The sequence below is a fragment of the Gymnoscopelus microlampas genome (genome assembly GCF_963454915.1).
Source record: "Gymnoscopelus microlampas genome assembly, chromosome: 20".
NCBI lineage: Eukaryota > Metazoa > Chordata > Actinopteri > Myctophiformes > Myctophidae > Gymnoscopelus > Gymnoscopelus microlampas.
In genome coordinates this window covers 30,107,839-30,128,880 of record NC_139957.1, presented here as the reverse complement: position 1 = coordinate 30,128,880, position 21,042 = coordinate 30,107,839, and the positions used below count along the sequence as shown (strand labels likewise).

Below are 21,042 nucleotides of genomic sequence, written 5' to 3'. Positions count from 1 at the left end.
TATGCTTTATTCAGATAGCTACAGACAGTGAACAGAGAGACAAACAAATCCGACCAGAGGCATTCTGTGTTTAAGTCTTAACACATTACCTGCCAATCACGTATAACCGTTGTTGAAAAAATACCCCGTTACATATATATACACACACACACACACACACACACACACACACACACACACACACACACACACACACACACACACACACACACATATATATATTCAATTTTCAATTTATCCACACAGAACCAGAGATATAGCCATCCAAAGATTTCTAGCTCCATTCACTCCTTGGTTAACTTATTACTTTAAAATCCTGTATCTCGGCTCCTGTGTTTTTTGTTTTTAACATTGGCAGTGAGGGAAGTAAAAAAAAAAAGACCTCTGGCAGGGAATGTGTTAAGGAAGAGTATAGGAGTGTATTATTTAGGAGTGCAACGGTACATGTATTCATATTGAACCATTCGTACAAGGCGCTCAGGTCCACATGCACTACGGACTGTACGGTACGCTGTTTCCCCTTCACCATTTGTGATGGTGAGTATGAAGTTAGCCATTAAATGCACAGATCATAAAAGTAGTGCACTGTGTACAATTTGGTTTATTTGTTAAAGCTTACATATCGTTAAAACCAACATATTCCCACAGAGATGATGTCACAGAGCTAAGAAGCTATGAAATTAGATAACCTGGCCTCAAGGTGGATCAGCAATTCTCATTTAGCGACAATCTCAGCCGCTCCTCCTAAATAGATAGCATGTGTTAGCTGCTGAGGCTCTACCAAGTTCAATACAGCTAAATCCAGCAAATTAGTTTCCACTTTACCGAAAAGTACCGAATCGTGACACCAAAATATTGTATTGTACAAGAGTGAATTTTGCGAACCGTTCAACCTCTAGTTGAATAGCCGAATTTATGTGGTATGTGCTCTTTCTTGTGATGCCCTCCCGGGAAGCATTTTATCAGCTATAAACATTACAGTACATTGTCTTAAATGTCTTATCAGTTTAAAGAATCAAATGAGTAACTGAGAGACATAACATGTACACTAGTAGTAGGTAATTGTACATACAGGATCCTGGCTGTGGGATTAGTAACGATTGAGCTGCTTTAATGTGTATGTGCAACTCCATGTCACAGTCCTGATAGGACTGTCAGGAGATGCCTCGGTCTAAAAAAGCCTTCATGTAGCTGAGAGCTGTGGAGGGTCACACAGACTACTAGGATGTCAGGTTATATTAACACCTAGTCCCAGGCCAACGATGAGTGTAGCCTGTGTGTGTGTGTGTGTGTGTGTGTCAGTTGCTTTCCAAAACTGTAGTTCTCGCTGACCTTCACCCACTTATACTTCATTGACCGGGGTCTGTACTTGGGACGACTCCTTTTTTCCCTCTACACCAAATCTACAAGCTCACAACGCGTTGCTTGTAGATCTGCTATTTTGGCCAACTGTTCACCTATTATGACTTGCCTAGAGTAGGGGTGCTAGGATTCATGTGGTTAAAAGGCAAATGTTGGATGTTGATGTCTTCCCTACCGTGTGTATTTCATGTGAGCGATGGTTTTCCCCTGGGAGTGGGCACAGTCTTCAACCTCATCATTCAGGTAGACCAATAGGTCCAAGGGCAGGCTCTGAAGGTTCAGGAACAGGGCCAGGGTCACTTCAGGCAGCACCCCAGAACCCCTGGACGTCCTGTGGAACTCCACATATGCTCTGAAGACACACAGATGCGCACAAACAAGTGTAAAGCGTGATGAGGTGGCCCCTTTTGTAGCATTCTTTGTAAGAAGGCAATTTGAATTCAAACTTACCTGGAACTTTCAAAGGATATGGCCTTGACCTGGCCACATTGACGGAACAGTGACTGCAGCTGCTTGTAGTACAGAAAGCTGTACTGAGGAAGGTTTCTCACCTGAGACCAAACACACAGACCATCAGTGGGTTGACCTATTCACAACTTACACGTTAAGACAGATAACCGTCAGTAGGCTGAACCATTCACTACTTACACACTATGAAATATCAGTCAGTGGGTTGAACCATTAACTACTTACATATTAAGAACTTATTCTACTGCCATTGAGATTGATTAATCACAATTTAACATTCCACCGCCCTTTTTTATTTTGGTTCTTCAGATGACCAGTTCATAAACCTGCCAACCAATGACATCATCGATGGGCATTCCAAGACTAATAAAACTACAGACTTTTTCTCCCTGGAAAGTTAGAACGCTGAAATAGAAGCCATTGTTTTTGCATTAATAAAAGATAAATATGTAAAAAAAGAAGTTTGAAATCTTGTTTGAAATGACCAAACCTGCCCTACCGATAATGTCATTGGTAGGCAGGATTCAAAACGGTCCACAGCCCTCCTCTGAGACACAGACCAAGTAAACAGAAATGGATCCATCTTATATAATGAGCATTAGTTAGGACTGATTTTATGAAGATGGGTTCAATTCAGTCCCAGGACTGTTCTTGTACGTTTTTTTTTGGAACATAATTTTTTTCCCCCTTCTTCAGTGGCTCATTCATCTTCATTTGTAGGTTACTAAAAGCTACTCTGACTCTTTATACAAAGTGGGTAGGGGCCGTCTATATTAATGTAGCCTACACACCAATCTGCTGGTGAGGGGCAGTAATTTACGATTTATCGATGAGAGCGGCCAATACAAAAACATTGTGTACACAACGAGGGTGACCAGACATTGCAACATTCTAAAACTTGAGTCCACACCAAGGTGACGAGCTGAAAATGCGCAGAAAATAATGCGGCTGTCAACAATCTGTTAACACTTTATTAACAGTTAATGGATAAAACCATTTGCCAAATGGAGTAAATAGTGATGGCAACTATGATGCTATTCTACCATTCATTGCCCCCCAAAACAATTACTAGTTATTTTCCACTTTCCAGCTTAAGTAAAAAGGGTTTTACCCCCCCCCCCCCCACCCCAAGAAGAATAAGACTTAGTAGTTCATAAACAGAAAGCAGAAGTACATTTTATTTGGTACCAGGATATTTCAGGACATTCGTTTCCCTGCCCTGAATATCATACCATCACTGAAGTTTTGGGGTCATAGCCACACATCTCTCTGGACGTCAGCTGTTCATCCATGTCTCCCTGGGTAAAGTAATTGGGGTAGTGTGCACCAGCGATGATAACCTAAAACAGACAGAAGAAACAAATTAAGGAATTCAGATAATACAGATTTTTAGTTGGACAAAAGGACAGACAGGTCTTATTTAGTCGAAATGAGAGGAAAATCTTACTGTGCTTTTATTTAGTTGTAAATACAAATTATGTGAGGAGATCCATCACTAACTGCATTTGTAACTCATCATTAAAACGTGCAGTGTGAAAGTGTGGAATGTGTAGACAAATGTCAGTGTAGACAGAACAATGTGCACGTTCACTGTCCATAGACATAACGGATACATTGATATCGCAAGTACAATCAGGCTTTATTCTAGTTGCATCTCCCAGGATTTGACAGAAGAAAGGTGAGCAGTGTGTTTTTCTGTGGGCTGCAGATTTGAATGTATGAATGATGGGGCATGCACTGTAAATTTCATGCCTCTGTCTGATTCCTAATTTCATTATTGTACCTAGTAAAATAGCAGTAATAGGACGTTAAAGTTCTGCCTCATACAAAAAAAAAAAAAGGTCTGGCCTTTGAACTGAGATCACAAAGTAAATTCTTATTGAGGCACTCAATGAAAATTAACTATCCAGTCTTGGTCTGAGTCTAACCTGCAGGATGAACTTCTGTTTGTTCAGGCTGGTGTAGTCCATGGGCATAGGACTATCAGGCACAACCATGTTGAACTGGGCCACACGTCTCTTCAGGTCTTCAAAGAGCTCTGCCACCTGTGTAAAATGATTATTGGTCTGGAGGTCCTACCTTTGTAACTCTTTCAAAGACATACCAGCTCAGCTCATCACTCCACTCTTCGCTGTGCTCCACTAGCTGTAATATTTAATTATTAACTTTCAAAGATCTTCATTGCCTAGCATAGATACGGGGAAAATTCTGCATACCTCTTTGATCCTCTTGATCTGAATGCAGTTCTCTTTTCCCCAGTCCAGTTCATCCTAGGACAAGACAGCATAGGCAGACAAAAAACTTCAACTGCAAATTCACTGAGATCGACAGAAAATCAACAGATTGAGGGAATATTGTGAGCAAGCTCAAAGCTTAGCACCAGTCATGCAAATGCTTTGATGATAATGGGCCCTATATAGATGATCTATGGCGCAGACTACAAGGCGCAAATTGCGTTGTGGGTGTGTCTGTGCCAATTGTACAATTATTTAATAATTCTTTCACCCTCAATGCGGAGTTCCTCAGAAATGTCATCTACCATGTTGAACATGGGTGCTATTGTGTTGAATTTGGATGGATTTTGATTGTAATGGGTGGACCAGATGCTGTGTTGCTGGTCAAAATTCACGTCTTCCTCCTGTAGCCTAATGTCTCCTCATGTCCAAGATGTCCAAACGGGGGGCCAGGTGTAAAAATGTCCCAGTCGGAAAATAGCAATGGCAATTGTGCTGCCCGTTGCGGATGTGGGTTGTGGAGAGCTCAAATTTCACTCACCTTCGGGTGTCTCAGCTGTCCTTTGCTTTTGGCTGAGTACCATGCCTAAAAGTGAGACAACAGGGGAACAAAACAAAGGAATGTAAAACTGTCCAATAATACACTTCAAAGTAAAGCTGATGATTTAAAGATATTACCTTGAAAGCATTGACAAAGGCTATGAGATCACTCGGGGTGCTGTGTGCGAAGGCCAGCTTGCTCCTGAAAACAAAAACAACATTCAACGGATACAAAAAAAACAATTGTTACAGAGATCACATGATGTGATGAGTGTTGTCCTTCTCATTGGAATGCTTATCTAACCACGGATCCAGCACCCACTTGAACTTAAAGTTTGAACGTTTAGATTTAAACTTTTTTAATAAGAGGTTTGGCACCAACTCAATAAGCGTTATTATGGAGACCATTATGGTTGCTGTAAAACCAGTACATGGAGACAGGAAATAACACAATGAGTCAGTAGAGCCGGTATGGCTCGTCTCACCTGTATCCAGCCAACTGCTGAAGGGAGGGCATGGCAAAGAAGCTCTTCAGAGACAGCGACGCGGCTAAGAGAGATGAAATGTTTGTTAGCTCACACACATACAGTAGATTCAAACACGTGCACATAAACATATCTCCAACAGTGCACTACATGTCAGCAATCAAGGAGTTTCCCAGAATGGAATTATAGATTTCAGGAAATAAAGAATTGTTTAAAGGAGAATTTTGGACTAAAGTTTTATTACCTTTTCTATGATGTTATGATATCTTAGGATGAATGGTACAGTAGAAAAATTTCATAACTCCACCCCTGAGCCGCCACAGCTTAAAAAGGTGCGCGGATAGGCCTTAGGTTAGATCACATATTTTAATAGCTTTTTTTTTTTTGAGAGAGAGAGATCTGACGTTCATAGTGACAGAACACTGTCCAAAAAACAAAAACAAAAAAAAAACTGAAGTCTTGCTAGACGAGATTGAAATCTCGAGATTTCAATCTCGTCTAGCAAGACTTCTGTTTTTTTTTTTTGGTTGCATAGTGTTCTGTCACTATGAAAATCAGATCTCAAAAAAAAAAAAATATATGTGATCTAACCTAAGGCCAATCCGCTTCAACTGTAAGTGAGATTCCCCATTCAAGTGAATGAGGCAGCTTAGAGGGCTTTTAAGCTCTGGCGGACCAGGGGTGGAGTTATGAAATTTTTCTACTGTACCATTCATCCTAAGATATCATATCATCATAGAAAAGGTAATACAACTTTAGTCCAAAATTCTCCTTTAACTGTGGAATTCTTGATAACTAATAATCACTGTAAACAGGTAATTTCCCCATATACTGCTTTTTTTCACCCGACAGCAAGGAGTTTCACCGGGATGCAACAAACATGGTTGCCTCTCCCAGTCCCCCTCCCTGCTGAACAGACATCCCGAGGCAAACCCGGGTCAACCCCCATTCACTTTGACACTAGGCTGAAATAGAGGTTGCACTTGGTAATGGTATCCCACAGTGTTCTGTTGTACAATGGCAGACAGACCTATGATGAGGGTCTCCTCCAGGCAACCAAAGACGTGACCCAGCACGATCATCTTGCCTAGTGTGAGGTCCACGGGGAGGTGAGCCAGCACCCGGCCCACGAAGGTCAACTCACCATCCTCATTTTGACCTTTGTCATCTTTCTTTGCAGACAGCGCACCCATCTACAGACATACACATACAATATGACAATGGGCACATTGACAAACACTTCCTTAAAATGTTCTTATATTTTTGCAGTGTTTAAAGATCTATTTATTTATGCCAATGGCTATTATTCACAAAAAAGGAGAAAAACTATTATGTTACAGTGACTTAATTATACATCTTCCCCCACTCTCACACTCACAGCATTGCCCTACATTTTTTCTCACCTAACCAATTCACAACCCTGACAGTGCTAATGCAGGCTGACGCAGAGCTCCTGACACAGCACTTTACACATACATCAGCGTCTCTAATGCACAGTGACACAGCAGGATGGTCATCTAGCAACACAACTACATGGCCCTCATCACTACAGCACATATTATCTAACTACTGAAGCAGTCGGATTGACGTTCATGTCCTGGGGAGAGCTGTAGATCTGTGTGCTTTCAGGACCTCTTTGAGCTGGAGTACGGTCCTCACGATGTCGTTGAGGTTGGGGGGAGAGAGGGCTGTTGAGAGCAGGGTACGAGGCTCTCCCATGTCCAACAGCTTCACCTTCAGCATGATGGTGGCGAGGGGAGCGAGCTGGTAGGAGGGTAAACAAAGGGATGGAGCATGGAACAGGGATCAGAGCTTGGGTAAATAAAAAACGAACACAAATATAACCATCACCAAAAGAATGGCGATATGTAAAGTGTACTGTATGGCTGAAGCGTTTCATAGACTGTCATACTGACGCCGGTATGGTTCTTGAAGGCTGCACTTTCTTTTATGGTGTGCAAAGTTTCTATGCAAATTGATTGACTGAAATATCATTTATTTTTAATATTTGTCGTTTCTAATCTCAAACATTAACAGGCACTTGTATTCAACTTGAGAACTGCCATTCATCATCTAGTACACCTGGGGCACAAAATCGAGGGACTGCATGTCTCATAATTCCCACACTGGTTTTACATGAGCACTTTTCTCTAGAACAAAAGTAAGAATAATTCAAGAAGTTTTGTGAATGAGGCCCAATGAGTGGGTCTCTCACCAGCATCTCAGGGATCATGTTGTCTGGGATCTCGTTCTTCCAGAAGTCCTTGGTAACCAGCCGATAGCAATAACCCTTAGAGACTCGCCCTGCCCTGCCTGGTAAAGACGAAAGAAGAAGAAAATAAGTGAAAATACACCGTCTTGCTCAAGTTCTGGCCTTGGTTCTCTGTAGGTAAGCACCATTGTGTATTACTACCAGTACAGGCTACCCCTGAACAGAACCCTCATGGTATTGCACTATGGTTCCAACTGAAGTGCCAATGGTGCATTTCACATCATACTGTATGAGCCTAAGCTTTAGCCGTGTTTTCTATACATGTTGTACCTCGCCGCTGGTTAGAGTTGGTCTTTGATGCCCAGGTGAGTCGTAGGGATTGGTAATTGGTCTCTCTGTCACAGACCAAATGACGAGCCAGGCAGAAATCAATCACTGCAAAACGGATGAACGCCACAGAAGATAGAGGGTTGATGAGTACAACTTCCAAGGAAAACAGAAGTGACAGAGTAGAGGCAAAAGCACAGTTACCATATTTCACATCGGGAACCGTAACGGAGCTCTCTGCGATGTTGGTGGAGAGGATGATCTGTGGAGATGAACAGTTCATCAGTGTGTACATTAGCCATATACAGCTCATCGTTCACACAGCCTGAGGCAGAATAAGCTGAAAATACAGTTACCTTCCTGTATCCAGGGACAGGGACCAGAAACACTCCGTTCTGTTCCTCCAGAGTCACAGAGGAGTGCAGGGGGTACACCTGCAGTCTGAATATACAGGTGTACAGTGCATTGACCACAAAATGCATTAACAAACACGCACACACAGTTATGCATACCGGCGCCCCCAAAAATTATGCATTTTTGAAGCTTAGCTATGAAAATCCTGTTGTTCACTTTGCACTCTTCAAATTTCTATTTCTAATTTAAAGGCATTGTAGGGAGTTCAGACATAAATAAAGAAAAAAACTGTTGTCAAACACCGCCCCTCCAGCAGTTCTTTTCCCCGACCACCAGGGGGTGACGCAGGGCGGACTTTTTAAATGAGTCATGCCCAAAATAGGTTGCCTTATGCGGATACAATTCGCGGAAATGCCCGACCCTACGGTTCTCTGAATTTATATTTTTAAATAGGCTCTTTCATGATAAATTGACCACATATATGAAGCTAAACAACTAAATTCTATCCAAACGATTTTTTAAAAGTAAATTATGTGCCTCAAAAAAGAAGTTTGAGAGCGTTTTAAAACCGAAAGTAAAAAGTTGATACGGGCACGGACGCGCACGGACACGCACATGCGTGCGTTAATTTACGACCCGGACATAAACAACATGAACATAAACAGAAGGGAAAATACGGATTTCAGACAGAGGACTGTGTTTCAATGAAGGAAAACACCCCAGCATCATTATATAGTGGCTGATAGAGGGGAGAAAATGCAAAAAAAAAATATATACATATTTTTTAAATTTAGGCTTAATGTTCCCTACAATGCCTTTAACATCACAGCAAACATCAATCAGAGCCTCACTAAATGCAGCATTATGCAATGAGGTAGTATGCAGGGACATTGAATGAAACAAACATCTTCCTTCTTTACCTGAACAAAGACCGCAAGATCAAAACATTGTTTCTGCTGCTCAATAAAGTTTGGAACATTAAAAGTGAGTTGCAAGACCCTATTTTCAATTATGATTTTTGCTGCTTTTGCAGTCTTATGCATAATTCATAAGATATGGAATCCTAAATGAGGACAAAGATGGAGCAAAGAAAAAGGTCATAAAGGTGCGTTCCCACTGATAAGATAAAATATATTTCTAGTGGCTTCAATCACTCCGTTTTGGTCACGCTGGTCAGCTTTGGTGGGGGACAAGCAAACGTCCCCTCAGTTGGGATTTTCCAGCTGGAGCAAAGATACCGAAGCGACGGAATGCTTTGTTAGCGTCGGCCCGTTTTCCTCTTTTGCGCCGCTCAACATCGTGCCAACCAAGTCGTGTCTTTGCATCAGGGCCGGCCGCTGCCATAAGCGGTCGCTTAGGGCCACAACCACTAGGTGGCCAAAAAAATAAAAATAAAAAAAATAAAAATATATATATATATATATATATTTTTTTTTTTACTTTCATATTGTAATTATGTCATGTATCTCCTATCCAAAAACTAGCGTTACTATTTTAGTATGCAATAAAAAATGACAATGATTTTATAATGGGGGTGTTTGGGGGGGGGGGGGGGGGGGGCACCAAAAAAAATCTTGCTTAAGGCCACGAAAATCCTAGGGCCGGCCCTGCTTTGCATTGACATTGTATGTAATTGTGCAGCTCGAACAACTATTTTATCTTCGGTGGGAACGCACCTTTTAGCTCGTTTAGGGATGTTTTGTGGGGGAGAAAAATACATGTACAGTACATTTATTGAACAGAAGATTTTTTTGAGGATTTAAACCACACTATGGGAAGTGTGAAATGGGACTTTAAAATTGATTCTCTCTATCTTTTTGCACAGCTTACCTTTTGCGTACAAGCTTGGACAAAGCCTCCTGCATGTACTGGATCTCTCTTAGGCCAGGGAGGAAAACCAGCACGCTACCTCTCTCTGGTACAGTCAGGTTACCGTCCTTCCCTTCCTTACTGTTCTCACACACACAAATACAGACACATAGCACGGTGCATTAAAGAAGATAGGTGTTGTGTGCAGACACTCGGGGCAAACAAAGCCAAAGTCATTACCTCTGGCGTAGAGTACAAAATCTTGATTAAGTAACGCAAGACCATACGGATATCAGGGAATATACACTTTTACAGAGCCAGAGTCAACGTGTAGTGCATCTTCATCAGAGTCAAATAACTGAAATGGCTTCTACATTTTTAAATAGCCTCCAGTAATTAGGGACTCATACAGCACTGGCTGCAAAGGTACGACGGGTCAGTAATTAACCAATAGGTAGAGCTATTCAAGGATACAGGCATATAAATTGGAACTGTGAGAAACGTCTTTCTTCATTACCTCTGGTCTTTGGCCTCCATCTCGTCAAAACTCTGGATGAGGCTGACAACAACATTGTACATCTCCACTGAAATGCCAGGTTCAAACGGCTGTGCCTCCAACTGTCACACACACACACACACACACACACACACACACACACACACACACACACACTGAATTCAGGCCCAACTTTGCTAAACAAAACCAAGGTGTAAGGACTAATTATTTATGAAATATTTATACAAATCCAACATGTTTCAGTGCGGGTTGTACACACAAACACACATTAACCTTTGAGCTAGCAGTTTGTAGGACTACTCAATCCCTACATAATTCATTCTCCAGGGGTCTGTATTAGGTCCCATACTTTTTTGACTCAAATCTCTTCCCCAAACATAGCCGATCTACAAAACTCACAATGCATCATGTTGCGTTGCAAACTTGTAGATCTGCTATTTTCGCTGAATCTTGAACTTCATGTGGTTGACAATTGACAGCAGTAGCGGCAAATTACTACCTTACCCTAAATGGAATCAGGCTGTGCAGGTCATCAAGGTAGAACTCTTCGATGGCAAAGGGCACCCCCTCCAATTCAAACACGTAGGCTGGGCTCATCTGGCCACGAATTGGGGTGGCAAAGTAATCTGCAAACAGTCCGCAGTTGATGGTGGCCGACATCAGGATGATCTGGGGTAAAACACAATAGCTGTAAAGTGACAGGTGACACTGGTGGAAGCCTACGGGGAAGACAAAGTTGGACCACAAGTGTACCTTGATGTATCGGGAGTTGGAGTGAAGAAGCTTTCTCACAACCAGGAGGAGGAAGTCCATCTCCTCAGTCCGCTCATGAACCTGGAACAGAGTGGGGAGTAATCTTTAGGGATTACTTGGAATTATCATTTTATTTCAAACACCCTCAAAAGAGCGGATGTAGAATCAACTTCGTGCTCTTTTATGTGCTAAAAGAGTGATTCAGAGATCTGTTTCTGTGTGCCTAGAGAGAGAGAGACAACAATGTTGGGGAATCTAGGCTAAAATCAAGATGAATGTATATGTGCAGCCATAATGATACTAGACATTTTAACACTGCACTCATTTAGATCCTTATTGCTCATGTAGTCTTTTTCACATGGTTGGATTGTTAAGATTCTGGGAAATAACCCACCGGAAAAATAGGACAGGATGTCTATAATAATAATCTGGTCCCCACTCCTTGGGGTGTTTTTTTTCACTGTATATTTGCACATACGTGAACTTTGTCCTCTGCATTTTACCCATATTGAGCAGTGAGCAAGTGTCAAGAGCCTTGCTCAGGGACACTTGCTGAGGCCTGGAACTGCACCTGGGACATTTCGCTTCCCAGACAGGCTTTCTAACCATTCAGCTATGGTCCAAATTCTTCAGAACTTTTCATTTTACTACCCCTTTTCAACTAGCCAGGCTGTACAAAAATACAAAAACATAGATAGGCATTCAAGTTTCTCTTTATCATTGTGTTTTTGTACCTCATCTATGAAGATGTGAGAGTACTCAGTGAGGGTCTTGGCTCCAACGAATTTCTGCAGCAGCACCCCTGTAGTCATGTAGATGAGCCGGGTGTGTTCAGTAGCCATCTTCTCCAAGCCGACCTGAAACAGTGATGGACACAAAGTGTTACCAGCAGCTGATGTGTATATGAAGCAGAAGTCCAGGATATTTTATTCCCATAGTAATAGTTTTAGGCCTCAACATACACCAACGATGTCAGTCGCTGTGCCTGAACAACTTGACTGTCCCGTCTTATAGAAGTTACAAGTGACCTGCTCTAACGTCAACTGTCCCCATTGGGGAAGCACTCTGTCCTGCTCAACCACTCACCAAATGTGCATGACTCAGTGGGCAGAAATGAGGGGGGGGGGGGCAGTGTAAACTGCCACTCAAGCCCCTTAAGGGCCAACTGAGATTATAACAGCGCAAGAGCAGCTCTCATGGTCACACTTAGAGGAAGGTCATAGTAAAAGAGGATGCTCCTCCTCCAAGCAAAGAGCTCATCTACTGGTCTTGGTTGTGTTACAATGTGGAGCATTACTAGATGCTGCAGGGAATCCTACAGTATATTAAAGTAGATGGATAACAATCCTGACCATTAACCTCCAACAACTGTCCTGTGCTTTAAAATCTGACATATAAAGCATTTTGCAGACAATACAATTTGAATTAATAAAAGTAATTGAACTTGACAAAACATTGAGGCATTAATGTTAGAATCAGTGACTCGAGTATGATGTTAAAGCAAAATGGCCACTGTGTGAAAAGGTCAATCAGGTTTGCACTCTGCCAACAACACAGCTGAGAGCTTACCAATATTTGCTATTTATTAACCCATTTGTACCATGGCGAGAGAAAAAAAATAAGAAAATAATCAACACTGTGCCCCTATATATACACACAATTATATTTTGCAATCAACATATGGTTGGACAGCTTTTATTGTAATTATCATATAGAAGTCAATTTGGATCGACTTCACACAATATTAACATCAATAGTTTTGCCAGTCTGCCAGCCAACAAGGTAAAAATCATCCGAATTAGATATTCAACCAATAAATTGGTATAACTGATTCAAATCTACACACAATGTAGGCAGATTCTGACAGCCTCATACCCACAGGAAAGCAGTCCATCCAACAATCCCCTCTGTTACAGTCTCTCACACACATTTTAGTACTACAGAGGCTCTTCTAGGAAGCATCACTAAAATAAAAACTTGAATAAATGTGTATAAATGATCGCAAAATACTAATCGATGTTTGAGCATCGACATTAGGTCTATAATGTCAACATATATGTAGGTCCAAGCGTGTGTGTGGTTGCATTAGAGAACAACATAGGCTTTTAACATGTCCACTAATAATTTGCACCGACCTGATATCCCACCAGGCTACCCAGGGTGCACTTGCGTTCTTTGGCGACCCATCTGGCAATGCTGGTGGCGCCGATTTTGCGCGGCTGGGTGACCACAATGTTACACGTGGCATTCTTTTCACTATAGTGATCCAAGATGAACTGGGGTAGCTGGGTGGTCTTGCCACTGCCTGTGGCTCCACGGATGATCACCACAGAATTGTTCTCTATCAGAGAGACAAGCTGGGAACACACACACAGACACACACGTTTGGGTAAGAGAGAATACTTAAAGACAGTGTCCAGTACATGAAAATGTGTATATGATAGAAAGGAAACTGTTTTACCTCTTGTCTGTTTTTGGTTATGGGTAAGCGAGGATACTCATAGCTGGCCAGTGAGGGAGTCGGGGCACCTGCAAATTCAGATTTGAACATCACGTAAACAGAATGCATACGATAAGTGTTGGTTTTAATTATACAGATTCTGCCACCATTTCTATAGTGCCTTTAAGAAAAGCACTTTCACAATGCATGTTACATTCAGAATCAGAATAACACCAAAAGCAAGAGATATTGTACTCACTCTGCTGAGGTTGTGTTTGCTTGGTCTTCGGTCCTCTGTCTACATCCTCATTTTTTGGGCTGGCCCGATCAGCAGGTCCATCAGCATGTCCATCTGATTGGCTGACAAACAAGGACATGATGAGTAAAATGGGTGTTCAAGATTAAATTACCAATTATTAGTCCCATATAGAAGTGATCTTGATCAAAACTAAAATGAGAAACCTTTTAGTTAACTTTTTTGATATATATAAAAAAAAAGAATAGAAATGCAACAAAACAAGACAGTAACATATGGTTACATATATAAATACAAATGTTATACTGATGTAAACACGTCTCTGGTCATACAGTAATGGAACAATAGACATTTCGTGAGGTCACAAACACAATCAGTTTTTTCCCAGTATTGCATTATGAATTCATCAGCCCATAGATGTAGCAAAATCACTCTCCAGTTTGAACATCAGTCACAATACAGTGACCATCTATCCACTCAGTCTTTGTTGGAGTTTGTTACCCTTTTTTTGTTTACAGACTTTCTTGCTGGCTGCTAATCTGTAAATGATATTTGTCTTGCACCAACAAAACAGCTACAATATTGTCCCAATAGATTGCAGAGAAAATGCAGTCAATTCCTTAACAACCTACTTTCTGTATTACCTCCGGCCAGTATGACTGAATGACTGAGCAGCTACAATGACATTTTATTTTCATTCACAAAAGCCTCAGCCCATTAACTCCACAAACACAACACCATTTTTGTCACACATACACATTTTGCTGTTGTTTTCATAACAATAATGGCCATGAACATTCTATCGTGTCACAATCTATTTACACTCTGATCATATAACAAAGCCAAGTGGAAGACAGCCCCAGAGCAGCCAATAGGTGATGAATGCAGTCTGACAATGGCTCAGCAAAGCCAAGGGCAATACTGAAGCCTGGTCCCTGTGAACAACTGTATGCCATACTATACAAAACCACTTCTCACCGTTTTTCCCTCATTACACAGCAAAATCCTGAGTGTTAATCTAACTCTGACCCTTACGGGTCCAGAGTTAAATTAACATTCATTATTTTGCAATGTACCCTAGCGACACACCCCCACCCCCTTCGCATTTATGCTCCCTCTCTCAAGCCCATTGTGGTACAGAGAGCCTGGTACCGTTGTCTCAGCATTTCACTTGATGAAGGGAAGACTTTATCAGCACAGCTAGAGCTCAGAGGAGCCCTAATGCCCACAGACACACAAGTATAGAAATATAGAATCCGCACACGTGATCATGCTCCCAATGTGTATTTAAATATGTTTTGAATGTATCCGCTCTACCTCAGCCGCTGGAAACGTCACTGTGGAAACTTATTAAGACACTTTGGGAGCATGATGTGTGCGGATTGATATATATATATATACTGTATATATATATATTTTTTTAAATGTGTGTCTGTGTGCTTAGTGCTCCATTGAGCCGTTCTTCTGTACAGCACCTGGGATTTTATCATTTGATGTGCGTGCTTTGTGAACTTTTTGTTCAGACAAAATATTGTTCCCCTCATTCCTTATGAAATGCACGCCATTCCGTGCAAGCAACAAAGCAGCTGATCTTACAACAGAGCGGCACTGGGGAGAGCAGGGTCAACGGAGAGGAGACATGACAGCTCTTAGTCAGAGAACAGTGTGTCACTTAACACTCCAGGATTCGCTCTGCAGGACAGAGGAGCAAGTGGGGGAGTATGAAAAACAGACAAGATAATAAACTAAGAGAAAGACATTTCCTACAAGTGAGACGGCAGAGGATTGCTGATGCCACTCAGCTGATCCAATTCGTCTGATGTTGACCAGCACCCGAGAACACAGTCTACAACGAGCCAGGCAATGAAATTCACATGTGTGTAGCGAGATATTTAAGACAAGGAGCTAGAGACTGGACTCCGTGAGAAGCTTGTGTCATCAACAGCCTTGATTCTTTTTGTATCTCGTGAAAGAGCAATCAGGGTGGTTCTGCGTTGTAAGTACTGATAATATCACTTTTCTCCTTTCTTACAGATGCACTTGCATGTTTTAGAAGTAAAGGACAAACAGTTGCTAAATGATTGACGAGATACTAAACAATCCTTTTTATTAGATCAAGAGATGTACCAATACCATTTTTTCCCTTCTCGATACCGATTCCCATAACTTGCGTATCGGTCAATACCGAGTACCTATCCGATACCAGTGTGTAACTTAAAAAAAAGTCTAGGACAGTGGTTCTCAAAGTAAGAGTCCAGGGACTCTCAGGGTTCCTTAAGGGGGTTCCAAATGGACCCTTACAGGTCTGTAACAGGGTCTATTTGTTCCAATTGTACACTCTCAGCGTCATGGGGGTCCTTGAAATTAAAAAGTTTGAGAACCACTGATTTAGGAATACATAAAATAAATAAAAAACATTAATGATTTTTAAAGTGCAGCTACAAGTTACAGTAATAAAATAATGATGTAAATAAGTAGGGGTATTAAACAGTAGATCAACATCAACTGAAGAATTCAAAACAGAAAATAATTGATTACTGTTAATGTCATATCATGTGATGAATTACGTGGTATTGGACTGGCATAGACTGGCATGCTCGCCGATAGCAGAATTCTTGGCAGTATCGGCAGCTTTTCCGATACTGGTATCGGTACAACTCTACTTTAGATACATTTAAGAATGTTAGAATGAAGCCAAATACTAGAGGGTTCCGCACTGCAACCTTCTTGCAAATTTATACCATGGGGCATATGCTACCCACAGCAGATTTAGCCTTTGACCCTTCAGTGTGATCTGTCTGAAGCTCAGGTGGGAGCAGCGTAGAACACAGTCAGTCGGAGGAAATGGTCACGGACACACCTGGGACCTCTTCAGCTGAGAGGAATAAAACTGAAGGCAATCACAACACTGATTATAAAATGGGGCCAGAGGTCTAGCTAGCGAGATGTTGGTATGCATTGACAATCTTTCACTGTCATACCGTAACTGCTTCAGTCAGTATGCCAGAGAACTACAGCAGGCTCGCGCTCATCTTTTAACGAAATGGGGAATTCAGATCACACGCTATATAGAAGATTCAAACATGTTTGAGACAAGTATACGTGGATGTATTGTTATTTTCCACAGGACTGTCGGTCAGCCATGCCCATGTTTGGCTGGATGAGATGGCTGCAAGAGGCGGGTGGGCAGGCACAAGAGGAGGTGGCATCTCTGAAGACCCCGGGGCTTATACCTAGTAGTCGCATGTTGATCAGAGAACTCCTGCGGCACGTGGAGGAGAGGGAGCGCATGGTTTGGGAACTGGAACTAGAGCAACGAATACCCCACAGCACTCTGGGCTTCCAATGGTTCCAAAAGTACCCCAGGTTACGGACCTTGATGTCCACATCAGAGCTCCACCACATCGAGTGCCTGTGTGCTCAGATCCCGCCCGTGCACACAGCCGCCGTACTTTCCAGGTCATAGCAGTCACCCACACAACACCATGGCTGACAGTAGGCACAAGAGCCAAAGGGAAAGGGAGCTTGCATGCAGACCTGTCACAATTATTAAATAATCGTCTTATTGCAATTATTTGAGATAGTCGCAATTATTTTGCATAATCGTCATTATAATTTTCCATGTTAAGAAAATTTCATTTTTTTTTTTCAGAAATAGTGGAAATTTTCATAAAAAGTGGATCTACAAGCTCATGCCATGTGACACGTTGCGAGCTTATAGATGGGCTATTTCCACTTTTTTGTTATAAATCTATGTATAAAATGTTAAATATGCTGTATTTTAGCCATAATACATTTATTTTGATTATTGGTATAAGTCATTGTCAGTCATTTCTTTGTTTATTTTCTTTTGTCATATCTTCCCTGTGCAATTATTTGTTTACAAAGCTGTTAAATCGTTAATCACAATTATTTTTAGAAGTAAAATTACGTTACAGCCCTACTTGCATGACAAATAGGCACTAGAGGTTTAACTCATCACTAGAGGCGCAACAGTTAATCGATTTAATCACTTATGTAATTGATAATCAATCCGTATTTTGGGCATGTCATGGGCGAAAGGTTTCAAAAGATTTCAATAACGTATAGTGAAAATAGCCGATCTACAAGATTACAGTGCAGCACTGCAATGCGTTGTGTACTTGTTCGCTATTCTTGAACAACATCATTGTATAACGAAGTATAAAATATGGCTTAAGTGGTTAATCGATTCGTTGATAGAATTATGTATATTAAAAAACCTGCACAAGTCAACATGTGAAAGCAGTCTGATTCATACATATCACTTCAATTAGGATATTCTTTAGAAGTAGGCTAAAATCACAGCAATGAGAGAAGGCTTTACATTCAATATAGAAACCAGCAAGATAGGTGGGATTTTGACCAGTAATAGCATGTCTAGCTACTATTCATGAACAACATATTATATTGCGAACTCCACAATCATGTGTTAAACTGTGTCCCCCTGATGAATATTAAAGCTCAATTTCTTCCTCAGGTTCCGTGAAGTGCTTGCTACAAACAATGTTCTGCAATGGGAGATGGTGCATGTCTTCGAGCAGGTGCTGAGAGACTTCCAGAACAAAGACCAATGTGAGGAAGAGGCGGAAGAAGTCTCAACACTGGCAGCATGGCTCCGACCGCTGGAGGCTTGGACCAACCACTATCAAATGAAACAGGGCTTTGTTACGGCAACTGTACCCAACTGTGTACACCACGCTAGGGAGGAGATCCCAACCATCTCTGGACACGTGGACCGTGCCATGAGGCGCTCCAGTTCATTCAGTTGCAATGGGGACCAGGGCCTTCCTTTCTACTACTCAGTTCCTCTCAAGCCCACGGGGAACACGGTACCATCAGGGAGTTCTTCTGAGACTAATGCAAACAACAAAATTACCCCGTCCACGATATCCTGGTAGGATGTCTCGGCCTGACTCAGGATGAGCAGATGAAGATAGATGGATATTATAAAATTAATTACGTCAGACATAAAAATGTATGCATCTAATCATGGCATGATGTGATGCTAGCCTTGATACAAGTCAAGACTGTCATGACCGTCTTGTGATCCAAGGCTAAATGTGATGCATGACTTTGCCCCAAGTGTAACCTGCTGTTTAACACCTTTGACTAGTAATAATCTATAACATAACGAGTCATATAGTATGACATTTAAGTATTTTTATATGATGTAAGAGTTATTTTTTATGATAGTGACTATTCTGTCCTGAGGTTGAAAGCCTAGTGGGCCACTAGTCAGCTGCTTTTCCAGCACAATAAAACAATTTTAGGACAAAGCTCAGCCTCAAGTTTCTTTTGAACACATTTTCCCTTTTCGTTATTGTGACTAATATAAAAACATTTTTGTGCTCCTAGAAAAGCCAATGTGTTCAATGTACTGTAGCCAAATTTAGAATATAATTTCGTTGAAAAGTTTTAAATGTAGCCTATACATTTTTTAACCAAGATACATGAAAAGTAATACCAGTGATTCTGGTTTTATTCCAACTGCATTAAACCATTGATTCTCAAAGTGGGTTACGGGGACCCCTAGGGGTCCTTGAGGGAGTTCCAGGGGGGGCCCAGCTAAATGATGGATAGTTATAAGAACCAAATGGACCCTTAAGGGTCTGTAACTGTGAGTGTACAAATGTATTTATTTGTAGTCTCTCAGAGTTAAATTAACATTGATTATGCAAATTGGGGTAGCAGAGATAGAAATACCATTCAATGGGGGTCCTTAGCCATAAATGCATGTCAAACTGGGGGTCCTTGAAATTAAAATGGTTGAGAAATGAGAGTCACTGCTGGAGCCGTAAAAATCTTCTCTTAAGATGGCATGCATATCTTTTCAAATGGGGGTCCGCGGGCTAATAAGTGTCAATTTTGGGGTCCTCAACATGAAAAAGTTTGCGAACCACTGCATTAAACATTCGTATACTCATGTTTGACAGTGATAACATAACTTGTAGATCTGCTATTTTCAAACATTTTAGTACTTTTAATTTAGGTACTTTAAGTATATTTTGATGCCAATACTTTTGTACTTTTACTTAAGTAACATTTTGAACACAGGCCTTTCTGCCAAGTAGGAGTAGTGGGATGTCGGACTTATGAGCAGTCACCTGTAAAAGAGTATTTCTACATTGTGGTATTGCTACTTTTACAAGTCATTATATCTGAGTGCTTCTCTTCCACTACTGGTAAAGGAAACATAATGGCGTCGTTAACTCACCTGCCCCTGTTTGGTGGTGAGGGTTCGTCTAACTTCTCTTTTGTGGCTTCATCTGTGATTCTAATGTTAGCAAATTGGTTGCCTAACGTGAACCACTCTTTTATCTGATCTGCAGTGATTGCTTTCTTCATTTTGAGCGAAAAAATTGAACTTTTGAAGACGAATTCTTCTGTGTGAAGGAACGCACAATGCAGGGCCCTCAGGTTCACACGTGTAGTGACGCAGTGACAATTACGACTGCGCACTTGCTACGCAGCATCAGAGACCACTGAGTGTTGCCAGATTTCGCAGGAGAAACAAGCAGTGGTGGAAAAAGTACTCACATGTCTTAAGTAAAAGTATCAATAAATACTGCAAAGTATTGGTATCAAAATGTATGTATTTAAAGTACCAAAAGTATAAAGTACTCATTAGGCAGAATGTCCCATTTCACAAGTTTTCAAGTGTATACAAATCTTTTGAAAACAGAAGATCTACAAGCTCACAGTGCATCACATTGTGAGGTATTGTGAAGCAAGCGGCCAGGTCAACGAAAACAAGCCCAACGTCGCTTATAATAAGCAGACTTGGCAACAGTGCCAAACACATCTGCTCTGTCCTAGCTCCTATATCCTCACTACTCTACTCCGTCTCCTACAGGATTAGAAGCAAAGGACATCTATATCAGTAGTTCTCAAACTGGGGGTCTCCAAATTATTTTGGGGTTGTCCTCATGAGCCAGTTGCACCACCTCACACTAAATTCAAACTTACCCTAGTTATAGCTTAAATGGCTTTTGGCACAATGTGCAACATTGTTTTCTCACTCATCTGTAAACAAACAAACCAACATACAGTATAAGTGCATACAGGCCAGGGTATCTGCACATTTCTAAAGTGACTAAGGACTTTCAAGACCTTTTTAATTCTTAATAAGCCAAGTTGTCAATTACTTAAGAGGCAAACATTGTGAAAATAGCTGATCTACAAGCTCACAACGCCTTGCCTCGCAGTGCAAGGCGTTGTGAACTTGTAATTCCGCTGTTGTCACAATATTTATCTGTGGTAGTCA

At 41.3% G+C, this 21,042-nt stretch overlaps 1 protein-coding gene across 1 annotated transcript in view; it reads right to left on the bottom strand.

The window, feature by feature from the left end:
- tdrd9 (tudor domain containing 9) overlaps positions 1-20,123 on the bottom strand; it is a gene marked incomplete at its 5' end in the record, with an annotated part of 28,011 nt that extends 7,888 nt beyond the window's left edge. Inside the window, 23 exons of the mRNA XM_084044606.1 lie at positions 1,538-1,714; positions 1,813-1,913; positions 3,063-3,170; positions 3,759-3,875; positions 4,047-4,100; positions 4,606-4,650; positions 4,743-4,806; positions 5,090-5,153; positions 6,120-6,282; positions 6,722-6,853; positions 7,305-7,402; positions 7,632-7,736; positions 7,833-7,890; positions 7,985-8,069; positions 9,813-9,932; positions 10,309-10,409; positions 10,813-10,977; positions 11,062-11,142; positions 11,796-11,918; positions 13,197-13,418; positions 13,523-13,590; positions 16,883-17,019; positions 19,993-20,123. Of these exons, the coding sequence (XP_083900732.1) occupies positions 1,538-1,714; positions 1,813-1,913; positions 3,063-3,170; positions 3,759-3,875; positions 4,047-4,100; positions 4,606-4,650; positions 4,743-4,806; positions 5,090-5,153; positions 6,120-6,282; positions 6,722-6,853; positions 7,305-7,402; positions 7,632-7,736; positions 7,833-7,890; positions 7,985-8,069; positions 9,813-9,932; positions 10,309-10,409; positions 10,813-10,977; positions 11,062-11,142; positions 11,796-11,918; positions 13,197-13,418; positions 13,523-13,590; positions 16,883-17,019; positions 19,993-20,123 (2,519 nt within the window). The remainder of the gene's footprint in view (positions 1-1,537; positions 1,715-1,812; positions 1,914-3,062; positions 3,171-3,758; positions 3,876-4,046; positions 4,101-4,605; positions 4,651-4,742; positions 4,807-5,089; positions 5,154-6,119; positions 6,283-6,721; positions 6,854-7,304; positions 7,403-7,631; positions 7,737-7,832; positions 7,891-7,984; positions 8,070-9,812; positions 9,933-10,308; positions 10,410-10,812; positions 10,978-11,061; positions 11,143-11,795; positions 11,919-13,196; positions 13,419-13,522; positions 13,591-16,882; positions 17,020-19,992) is intronic.
- Between the last annotated feature and the right edge of the window lie 919 nt (positions 20,124-21,042).